The sequence below is a fragment of the Chelmon rostratus genome, chromosome 8, assembly GCF_017976325.1.
Source record: "Chelmon rostratus isolate fCheRos1 chromosome 8, fCheRos1.pri, whole genome shotgun sequence".
NCBI classification, from domain to species: domain Eukaryota; kingdom Metazoa; phylum Chordata; class Actinopteri; order Chaetodontiformes; family Chaetodontidae; genus Chelmon; species Chelmon rostratus.
The window spans coordinates 1193453-1204912 of NC_055665.1; the positions used below are offsets into that span (position 1 = coordinate 1193453).

At 46.7% G+C, this 11460-nt stretch overlaps 1 protein-coding gene across 2 annotated transcripts in view; it reads left to right on the forward strand.

The window, feature by feature from the left end:
- The window catches only part of col6a4a (collagen, type VI, alpha 4a), a 59234-nt gene that overhangs the window by 45660 nt on the left and 2114 nt on the right, over positions 1–11460 (forward strand). The window contains exons 30-42 of one of the 2 annotated variants that reach the window (XM_041941663.1): positions 70–105; positions 1363–1425; positions 1508–1570; positions 2251–2286; positions 2380–2416; positions 2556–2567; positions 3544–4037; positions 6963–7053; positions 7940–8593; positions 8734–8818; positions 9400–9557; positions 10408–10578; positions 11102–11149. In XM_041941663.1, coding sequence (XP_041797597.1) covers positions 70–105; positions 1363–1425; positions 1508–1570; positions 2251–2286; positions 2380–2416; positions 2556–2567; positions 3544–4037; positions 6963–7053; positions 7940–8593; positions 8734–8818; positions 9400–9557; positions 10408–10578; positions 11102–11149 — 1948 coding nt within the window. The remainder of the gene's footprint in view (positions 1–69; positions 106–1362; positions 1426–1507; positions 1571–2250; positions 2287–2379; positions 2417–2555; positions 2568–3543; positions 4038–6962; positions 7054–7939; positions 8594–8733; positions 8819–9399; positions 9558–10407; positions 10579–11101; positions 11150–11460) is intronic. The other variant, XM_041941664.1, reaches the window with a different exon arrangement.

The window sequence follows — 11460 nt, forward strand, 5'->3', positions numbered from 1 at the left end:
TTTATCGCTTTAATAAATAACTAATACACTCATGAGTTGTGATAACTACTTATTTCCCTCTGGTTGCAGGGAGATGCTGGTTTCCCTGGTTACCCCGGTCTACCGGTGAGTCCGTCCACTGACCGCAGATCAGATCAAATCCAGAATCACTTATATATCAAACAAAGAACATCAGCCAGCAGGGATCAGACGAGCTGCCGGAAGATTATAAAAACTGATCTGTGAGAAAGTCATGAAGCTTTGAGGGTCTGTGAGAGTCTGTGAGAGTCTGTGAGGGTCTGTGAGAGTCTGTGATGGTCTGTGAGAGTCTGTGACAATCTGTGAAGGTCTGTGAGAGTCTGTGAGAGTCTGTGACAGTCTGTGAGGGTCTGTGAGAGTCTGTGAGAGTCTGTGATGTTCTGTGAGGGTCTGTGAAGGTCTGTGAGAGTCTGTGACAGTCTGTGACAGTCTGTGAGGGTCTGTGAGATTGTGAGGGTCTGTGATGGTCTGTGATGGTCTGTGAGGGTCTGTAAGGATCTGTGAGGGTCTGTGAAGGTCTGTGAGAGTCTGTGACAGTCTGTGAGAGTCTGTGACGGTCTGTGAGGGTCTGTGAGAGCCTGTGACGGTCTGTGACAGTCTGTGAGAGTCTGTGACGGACCGTGACGGTCTGTGAGAGCCTGTGAGAGTCTGTGATGGTCTGTGAGAGTCTGTGATGGTCTGTGATGGTCTGTGAGGGTCTGTGAGAGTCTGTGAGGGTCTGTGAGAGTCGTGACAGTCTGTGAGGGTCTGTGAGAGTCTGTGAGGGTCTGTGACGGTCTGTGAGAGTCTGTGAGGGTCTGTGACAGTCTGTGAGGGTCTGTGACAGTCTGTGAGGAACTGTGAAGGTCTGTGATGTTTTTTTTTTAACTTGCCTTGGCTCACAGTGTAACCATGGCAACCACAGAAAGCACAGCGGCAGAAACTGTATCTGAGCTCGCTGGACGATTCACACGTTCTCCAGCAGAGAACGAGCAGACCAGCGAGCAGAAGCATCAGCTGCTCTGAGCTACACCTGCGTGGCTGCGTGATGGGGTCACAGCGGATAACGGCAGCTGTGGTGTTTGTTTTGTGATTCCTTTAGAGAGTTTAGTGAGTCACAGCTGATCTCTTCTGGATTTAAGACTCATGTCTCAGGCCGAGGAATGACCAGTAACATCCTGGATTTATGAGATCAGAGACTGTCGTGAATCAACTCGTGTCTTTATTTATTGTTCCGGTGGAAATACTGAAAGCTTAAAGTGAGCGCTGAAGTTTGGACATTCAGAGATCAGAAAAGCCAGAACACGAGAAACAGGAAGTGTCTTGAAGTCCAAACAGTTTACTGTGTGTTGCTGTTGTGCTCAGGGCGAGGACGGCCTGCAGGGACCCAAAGGATATCCGGGACGTAAAGGGAACCCGGGTCGAGGCGTGAGTCTTAACGTGACTTTGATCTGAGTTTTTACCAACAGTGTTTTTGCTTCGTCGCTGACTTTCGTTTCTGCTGATTCAGGGAAACTCGGGCAGGTCAGGAGAATCAGGCGTGCCCGGAGAACCAGGATATGCGGGACACAGGGTGAGTACCATCATCATCATCATCATCATCATCATCATCATCATCATCATCATCATCATCATCATCATGATCCATAAAACGCCACTGAATCCAGACCACACTAACTCTGCATACCACCTTAACTGTGACATGCATTGGACTTTCACTGCTGCCTTTAAACCTGTTTAATAAAACAAATCTAGAAATATTGAAACTACGTGAGTGCAAAGATGGATGGATGGCTCAGATATAGAAATATTAAATTATACACACCTATTAAGGTCAGTAATTGAATGTGTGCATATGTTTGTATTAACTGAAATGTGCCACCTTTAAACACATACTACCTTAATTCCAGCTGCTTTTCTTTGTCACACAAGATATTAAATAGAATATTTGGGGGTTTTGGACTGTTGATCAGACAAAACAAGACGTCACTATTGTCTGGCTAAATGATTAATTAATAATGAAATTCCACACAGCTGATATCTCTGTTTCAGCTGAACGCTGGATCTTCTTCACTCCACCTTAAGTCCTGCTGCTGTGAACTGAATACATGTTTATTAGCATTAGCTGTTAGCAGTCCACCTCCCATGTGACCTCTGTACTCTGAACGGCCTCAGCAGAGAATCAGAATATTGACTGATGACGACTGAATGAAGAGAAAGGGTTAACAATGCTTCGTCTTCTACTCTTCACAGGGTCCCAGAGGTCCTCCTGGAGGCAAAGGCATGACTGTAAGTCCACCTTAAAATTCACTTCACCTGCCCACATCAAGGGAAATATCAAATCTTATCCTCAGCGTTGATACGTGGTTTCTGTTTTGTTAGGAGTGTCAGCTGATCACCTACATCCGGGACAACTGTGGTAAGTGTCGAAGACTCTTTTTACAGCATTTTCCTGCATTTTTTACAGCAGGTAAAATATACAGACGCTGTTCAGCGCTTCCAAGCGTGATTGGACGGTCCCGCAGTTCTCTAACAGGTGTTTTTTTTTCTCCGCACAGCTTGCTCCATCGGTACGTATCTCCACTTTCAAATCACGACAGTTCGGTGAGTAGAAAAGAAAACTGCTGTTGAGTGAGATCACTGAGCAAGAAAGCACATTTCAGCCTCTTCAGCTGGTTTGGACGAAGGTCGGCAGCTACATAATGTGTCCCATAGTTTCTATACGGCACAGTACATCTGATTTTTATGCCAGTAATGTTCGTTTTAATTTGGTAATTTGTTAGACTTTGTGTTAAGGGCTAATTAGCATGCTAACATGCTAAAACAAGACAAGTGAACATGGGAACCATTATACCTGTGAAATATCAACATGTTACCATTCTGAGTTTGTTAGCATGCTGATATTAGCATAAGTACCGCCTCACAGAGCTGCTAACGTGGCTTTAGACCAGTTTAAACACGAAGCTGTTTATTGTTGAGATTTACGTCTTCAGTAAGAACCTCGGCGGGAAACCTTGGAGCTTAGAGCCAGAGTCCTGTTTAATAAACTCATTATCATTTTTTGTAAGAATTTGGTTATTTAAGAATCTCTAAGATATGTAGAGAGCGGGATGTCTTGTCGGTGCCCTCTGGTGGACAAACTATGTAATGAAGCCTAATTTCTAAATCACCGCAAACTCTGCTTTACTTATCGACCCATGTAGACACTGATCTATATGTAAAGATAAAATGAAATGATGATTTATTGGTCGGGCTCTCGCGGACAATAAGCTCGAATTCTTCAGTTTCTGGTTTTTGTGTGTTTAAGTGTTCAGTTCGAAGTTGAAATAAGTGAAAGCTGAGCTCATTGCTCACTATTTGAAAAGCTGGTGTGAAATCAGCCGAGCTGTCTGGTGTCCGTCTCTGACACTTGAACTCGCCTGGACAAAGACTGAGTGTGGTCTAAACTGCACTGATAGCATCGTTAGTGTCTGTTTTCTTCTCTTCATGGTAATTGCTGTGACAGGTTCTCTTTGTCCGCGTGAACTCTTCTTTGTCGGTTTTCAGGTCGGTCAGAGTGTCCGGCCTACCCCACCGAGCTGGTGTTCGGTCTGGACATGTCCGAGGACGTGACCCCGGCAGCCTTCGAGAGGCAGCGCTCTGCCCTCATCTCCCTGCTGGAGGACATCGCCATCGCCGAGAGCAACTGTCCGACGGGCGCCCGTGTCGCCGTGGTGGGATACAGCGCCCACACCAAGTACCTGATCCGCTTCCAGGACTACCGCCGCAAGACACAGCTGAAGGAATCTGTGAATAACATCGCCCTGGAGAGGACGTCCAACAGCCGCTACTTGGGTGCCGCCATGCGCTTCGTGGGTCAGAACGTCTTCAAGCGTATCCGAGCGGGAGTGATGATGAGGAAGGTGGCCGTCTTCTTTTCTAACGGACCCACACAGGATGCTAACGACATCGTCACGGCCATGATGGAGTACCGCGGCCTGAACATCGTCCCAGCAGTCATCTCTCTGAAAAACGCCCCTGCTATTGGTCGCGCGATGGCGGTAGGTTTGATTTGTCAGCGGCTCATTAAGTAAAAGCCATTTTTCTTCACTCTGTGCCGATTTTTTCTGATGCCTATCAGAGTCATGATTCCTTTGGAGGTTTTCTGGGCATGTGGTCCTGTTCGGACCCCGGGGTTGGCCCACAACACACCAGAGAGATTATATGCAGAGGGAAGTCTGGACTTGCTTAGTCCGCTGTGATCCGGCCTGATAAACGTCAGAAAACAGATGGATGGAGTTTACGAGCTGAGATATTATAACCTTCACCAGGACTTTCCATCCTGGTGAAGGTTATAATGTCTCGATCCATGGTTCCGTCCCTTTCATTTGAGTCTCTCATGTTGTGCTGAATTGTTAAAGACGACAGGATCTGTTCTGACTCCTGAGCCAACCACGTAAGCATGGTTTTGGTAATTTGCTGGTGTCAAGAAACTGAAGTCTTGACTAAAGGGATCCATGGAAAGCCTGCAAGAACTCAATGTGCTTAAATTAATTCTCACTGAGATGCGATCCAAAAGGGACACAGGGACAATCATGTCCTTTCCTAATAGTCCCAAACAGGATTTGAGCTGGTCCAGAACCGACAGAAAGACATCAAATGTATATTAAACTAGTTCACTTCCTGTTTCTGAATTTAATCTGTATCCTTAGCTACATTTAAAGGATAACTTTCGTTTTTTACAACCTGGACTTTATTTGTAGCATTAAATACGACCATTTAGACAACCCGACAACTTTGGTGGCATTTGGAGTCGTTTTGAAGAAATTAGCCCAGAGGAGCGGCGCGTATATCCGTATAATGCGAGTACTCGGGGCATCCATGCGCAGCCTCTATATAACACATAATCTGCAGAAACTCGTTCATATTCCAATATTTAGTTCTGATATGCTGGTGCTATTCCCCTCTGAGCCCGTGGTGGCATGTTATCAACATCCGGTGTCTCTAGACAACTACTTCTGACGTGGATGACGTCATTTTCGAGCGCCGCGCGCTGCGAGCAGCCAGCCACAACACGGCTAACTCTGCAGCGGTCGGCTAGTTTAGCTGTAGTTCGCGACTGTTATTTTTCACAAAATGGATGAATATTTTTCCGACTCTGAGGTGGTGGATGATGACTTTGTTTACGATGGACGTAGTTACCGTTTTGAGCCAGAGTACACGGACGAGGAGCTCGTTGAAAGGAGGACGCGGAGGCAGAGAGAGGAACAGCTGGCCAAACAACAACAAACGGCTGCGCGTCCACGAGTAGACGGTAACTGGTGGTGTTCTTGTGGACAATGTTCATCGATGACAACTGGATGTTGATAACATGCCACCACGGGCTCAGAGGGGAATAGCACCAGCATATCATAACAAAATATTGGAATATGAACGAGTTTCGCCGCAGATTATGCGTTATATAGAGGCTGCGCACGGATGCCCCGATAACTTGTATTATACCAAAGTTGTCGGGTTGTCTAAATGGTCGTATTTAATGCTACAAATAAAGTCCAGGTTGTAAAAAACGAAAGTTATCCTTTAAATCAAACGGGTAAATAAAACAAACTTCTGTTAATTATTAATTCACTAAACTTCTCATAATCACGTTTAGTTTCTTCCATAAAGATGATGCTGATGGTGCCTTTTTATTTATCTCACCTCTGGGCCCTCTGACAGCTTGAATCCACCTCTGCCTCCAGCTTTCTATCATGAACCTGCCGTGTTTCAGCATTTGATTACCGTATTTTCCGCACTATAAGGCGCACCTAAAAGCCTTTAATTTTCATAAAAACCGTAAGTGTGCCTTATAATCCGATGCGCCTTTTATATGGATCAATATTGGTTAATTATGGCTATCGTAGTCAGGGGGCGTGGCTGAAGTAACAGCGGTATTCCACTCTCTGCGTGCCGTCATCCTTTCACTGGCGCGTGCAGTCATCTGTCAACCTGAATAATAAAATGACTATTTCACTGAACAATGAAAAAACATGAATATATGCTAAATAATAGGCAATTAAAATATGAATCAAACGTGGTTAATGTGATTTCTGCTCCTGAACATCAGCGCTGTGCGCCGTCACCTGCATCTTTACGCAGGATCAGCTGTCATCTGTGAGCGCGCGCGGTGTTTGTTTCAAAACGAACAAACTAAAATCAAATACATTTTAAATAAATGCTCATTAATTATTTTCAGGAGCCGCATCAGAGGGATGAAAGAGCCGCCGGAGCCGCGGGTTGCCGACCCCTGATCTAGTGGATGCATAACGTAACCCCACGGTACTTTCTATGCGCCTCATAATGCGGTGCGCCCTATATATGAAAAAAGTTTTAAAATAGGCCATTCATTGAAGGTGCGCCTTATAGTGCGGAACCAGCAACCTTGAAACTCGTGGATCTGTTACTCAAACTGGACTTCCAGATCTTAAATTCTCACCTGAACCAACCCTGGCAGTACTGTGTCAGCAGTTTCCTCACCAGATGCCTCAAACACCAGCTCAGCACAGGAGGAGGATGAACTCCTGTCGCACCTTCGGTGAGAACATCTGGATGAGGGCGTTTCAGGTGTGATTAGACTCGGCTGTGTGTGATGACAGTTACAGTAAACGCAGCTCTTCAGGCCTCATCGCGACTCTGACAAACAGACGAAGGAGGGATTAACGTTGATGCTTCAGCACCGCAAACAGTCTCAGTGTTTGACCGAACATCTGAGCTGCTCGTGTTCCTGCCAACAAGGAGCTTTCCTTGTTTGTCTAAACGCTCCACTTCAGTCCGACTCCCTCTGCACATCGTCCCCCGCTCCGGTTACGATTACATTCAGCAGAAATGACGCCGAAGCTCTGAGCCGCGTCGTCGTCGTCTCAGTAGATGAAAGGCGTTTGAGCCCGGAGGTCTTTAATCTTGTCATCTCACAGATGTGATTAGTGACAGCTGCTGTTTCCTCTCAGGTCGACGACTCAGGAAACTCCATCTTTACGGTGCTGGGCAGAGACACGGCTGCTGACCTGGGGAGGGTCAAGAACTGTGCAATCTGTTATGGTGAGCTGTGAGCCTTCTGCTCGGATTGACATTTCTAGAAATCAACAGATCTTCACTTAAGTATGTTTGATTTGTAAGTTTAAAAAAATAAATCAGGATTTATTTAATCAAGAGTAGACAACTTAAACCTGATTAGACCGTCTTTCGAAATATTCTAATAAATTAAGTGTTCTCTTGTGCAAAAATCAACATAATGAGAAGTGATCATTTTTTACCCTCCTCTGTATGCAAACAAGAGCTGAAGTTTAAAGAATGGATTCATTTGCTCTAATGCTAGCTACAAATATTAGCATACTTGACTACCTACTAGATTATCCACAGTGGTAACCAGGCATTACTTCCAAGGCCGAGGGTTAGCATAACATCAGCTAACTACATTAGTGCGTGGTTTTACAGGTTAAAATAAACAATATTTCTAGATGAGGATGCAGAATCTTTACCTGGGACCTGTTAGCATTAGCCTCAGTCTGTTAGCATGATATCATGTAGGTAGCTAGGTAGGTAGCTTTAACAACATTTTACACGGTGTTCCTTTTAAAAAGGAGTTAGCTAGTTTTCATTTCAGCAAAACCAACAGTCTGCAGCTACAAATGTGAAAGTGCTTTTGTCTGTCGGAAATCGAGGAGCTGTTTCAGAAATAACTCCTCATTCTGATGCCAGTTATCGCCTCCATGTGTTCCATTTGAGAAGGGAACCGGAAGCTAAGTGGAGCTTGCAGGTGTTTGTCTTAATCAGTTTAACCGTAAAGGTGAAGGAAGTTTTAATTAGTCCTTTAACTGCAGAAGTTAAAATGTTAGTGCTCTTACAGAGATCAGAAGGTTGACGGTACTGTCGTCAACAGACATTTAGCAGGTTTCTGGATCTGTTTCCTGTTCCTGTTCTTCAGATCCCTGCAGACGTTCAGAGCTTTGCACCTTCATCCAGGAGCCAGTGCTGCCTCAGGAGGTCGACTTGGACCTGGTCATGGTGGTGGACGGCTCCAGGGAGGTGCAGGCTGATGAGTACGCTGGTGTCCAGCAGCTGTTGGGTTCTGTGGTGGAACAGCTGGCCGTGAGCCCTCAGCCCCGCAGGGCCGGCAACAAGGCCCGGGTGGCTGTAGTCCAGCAGAGCGGCACCCGGGCTGCGAACGCAGAGTTTGGCCTGCAGACCTACCAGAACCACGACCTGATGAAGACGTACCTGGTCCAGACCATGCAGCAGCAGGGCGGCTCCTCGGCGCTGGGACAGACGCTGGAGTTCGCCCTGAGGGAGGTGCTCCTGAAGGCGAGCCAGGCCCGCAGGAGGAGGGCACTGCTGACGGTGGTGGGCACCCAGACGGCCTACGAGGACCGAGCCAAGCTGCGCTACATCTCTCAGAAGGCCAAGTGTGAGGGCGTGGCGATATTTGTGGTGACGGTCGGCGAGCGCTACAACCGTACGCAGGTGGAGGAGCTGGCCGGTCTGCCCGTGCAGCAGCACCTGATCCACATGGGCAGACTGAGGGCTGAGGAACAGGGCTACGCCCAGCGCTTCATCAGAGTCTTCCTCACCGCCCTCAACAGTACGACCAGACTCAGACAGCAGTATTGGATTGAATCACACCTGTTCACCTTCATCTCCACAAATCATCGAGGTCAAATTCATTCATTTTGTTTCTGCACAATTACTTGAACTAACTTTGGTTTGTCCTGTTTCTCTCAGAGGGAGTGAACCCGTATCCTCCACCGTCTTTAAAACGGACATGTGACCAGCTGACTGAGCAAGATGGAGGACAGATATTCAACAGGTAACTTCCACTGCCTGCAGGGTTGAGTTTGTGCTGTAGAGCTAAAAAAATTAGTTCATTAATCGCTTCAACAAAAACATTATTGGCAACTATTTCGATAATTGACTCTATATTAGTAAAATGTGAGTATTTGCTCGTCTCTGATAATAAACTGAACATCTTTGTTTTGTGGCTGCAGAACAAAAAAAGGGAAAAACAATCTGAAGAGTCCCTTTTTTTTAGTTGTAGATGGTTTAAATAGTGGACGGAGCCTCCAGAGCTGAAGTGACTTAAACCTGCATTCTTTCTAATGGACAGCAGGGGGCGACTCCACTGGCTGCACAAAGAAGTCTGATTGCATAGAAGCTTATGAGAAAATGACTCTACTTCTGTCCTGATTTATTCCCTCAGTAAAGTGTTTCTAATCTGTCTGTGTCTTCTTCAACACAGCATGAGGTTACTGTTGTAAATTATGGTCCCAGTTAGAGTAAAACAGACCATAAAGCCTAAAAACTGAGTCACTGCCACGGCTGTCCATATTTAAATCTCTGTGGTCGTGATGTCCAGTGAAAATAACAGACACACACCGTCTCTGTGTCCAGTCAGAGGCTGGCGGTGGTGGAGGAGGCGGAGTTTGCAGAAGAGGAGGAGGAAAGGTTTGAGGAGCACTCAGGAGGAAGGACTCAGACCGGCCAGCTGGACGTCATCGAGACCCTGACCAGAGGAGACGGCCAGAGAGTCTCCGGAGCTACGTTCAACGGTAGCACACACACACACACACACACGCGCACACACACATACACACATGCATGCACGCACACATACACATGCATGCACGCACACACTCTTACCAGACACACTCACATGTATGCATGCACGTGCACACACACGCATACACGGATGTCGCACACATGCGCAACATGCACAACACACACACACACTAACAGTGATTTTGTGATAGAGGATCAAATGAACCTGATTGATCAGGGATTTGACTAAATACTGCAGACTGGATGCAGAATCATTTTTCACACTGAAGCTGTGAGTCTCATTAATATCCAGAACCACATTTTAATAAAATGACCCACGATGACTGACAGTAATCTGAGTAAAAATATCAATATACAAGTAAAAATACTCCACGCAGTATTAGTATACTGCACATGTTTAACATGGGTCCAGTGGAAATGATGGTGATTGGTTCAGCTCTGGGATTAGAGGCCTCAGTCTTCAGTCCTGCTAGCGCCCCCTAGAGGATGGACTGAGCTACATCCAGTGTGGCCCGTCTGCACTGTGGTCACGCTTCTCAAAGCTGCAGTTTGTAGTTCACTGTCAGACCTGCAGATCTTTGGTCCTGTTAGCTGAGCGCATGTTTCATCTCTGTCGTGTTCTGTGTGTCCTCTTCGTACGTTCTCCCGGTTGTTCCTCATCAGACTGCATGTGTTCTCCTGCAGCAGCAGCTCTCAACAGTCTCAGATTCACTTCATGCTGAGATGAAGCCATGCGCTCTCAGTGACCGGGTGCACGTTTCATGATCAGTGAAGCTGAGGAGCTGCTGCCTGCAGGACTGTCCGTAGTGTTTGTAGTAAATGTGTGTGTTCTGCTTTCAGCCCAGTGTCAGCTGGAGGCTGATACTGGTATCCAGTGTGGCGACTATGTCCAAGTGTGGTTCTTTGACAAAGACATCGGTGCATGCTCTCCCTTCTGGTATGGCGGTTGCGGTGGTAACGCCAACCGCTTTAACACGGAAAATGAATGTTTCCGGACATGTGGCAGCCATAGTAAGTCCTGACTGTGCACCAGCCCAGATCCTGAACCAGCAGGGGTCTGTGGACTCGCATGAATGTGACCGCAGTGATGTTTCAGCCTGCTCCTCTTCTTCTTCTTCTTCTGCTGCTGCTCTCAGTTCAGTTCAAATCTCAAAAAGTTTAGTTTCCAAAGCAATATGGACATTATGGACCGTCAGTCTGGTCTGGGATCAGCTCTCAGGTTTGGACTGCAGAGAATAGATCTGCTGAACTCTGCATGGAAACATTGTGCTGCATGTTTATCCCATCAGGTCCGAAGCTGAGCGACACCATCAGACACTTAAACACGGATCTGAGCTGGAGTTTGGAAATTCTAAAATTCTTAGTTGCATTTCGAGCTCTTCAAGCTTTTCCTTTGAGTTCATTTCCTGTTCATTCACGTTGAAGCTCACTGACGCTCTCTGTCCTCGTCACAACATCACTGACTCTTCACACGGTCGAAGCTACATGAAACACCTTCACCTGCAGCTTCTGTCTGACTCTGTCGTCTCTCCAGATCCGAACATCCTGCCGCAGCCGGAGCTCGCCAGCTTCGTCTCCAAAGGTAAAAACTAGAAGAGCTGCTTCCTGTCCGGCTGCTCAGCTGCTGCTTTTTCTGCCTGTTTTAGCTTAGCTAACGAGCTAACTGTGTGTGAACTGATTTCAAAACCAACACGCAGAAACTTTAAAGATAATAAAAACATCACAGTCGACATCGTGTCTGCTTCAGGATGCCAGAGCAGTGGCTCCAACCTCAGCCCCCAACCTTAACCCCCAACCTCAACCCCCAACCTTAACCCCCAACCTCAACCCCCAACCTTAACCCCCAACCTCAGCCCCCAAACTTAACCGAGGACAGTTCGGACAAGCTGAGAG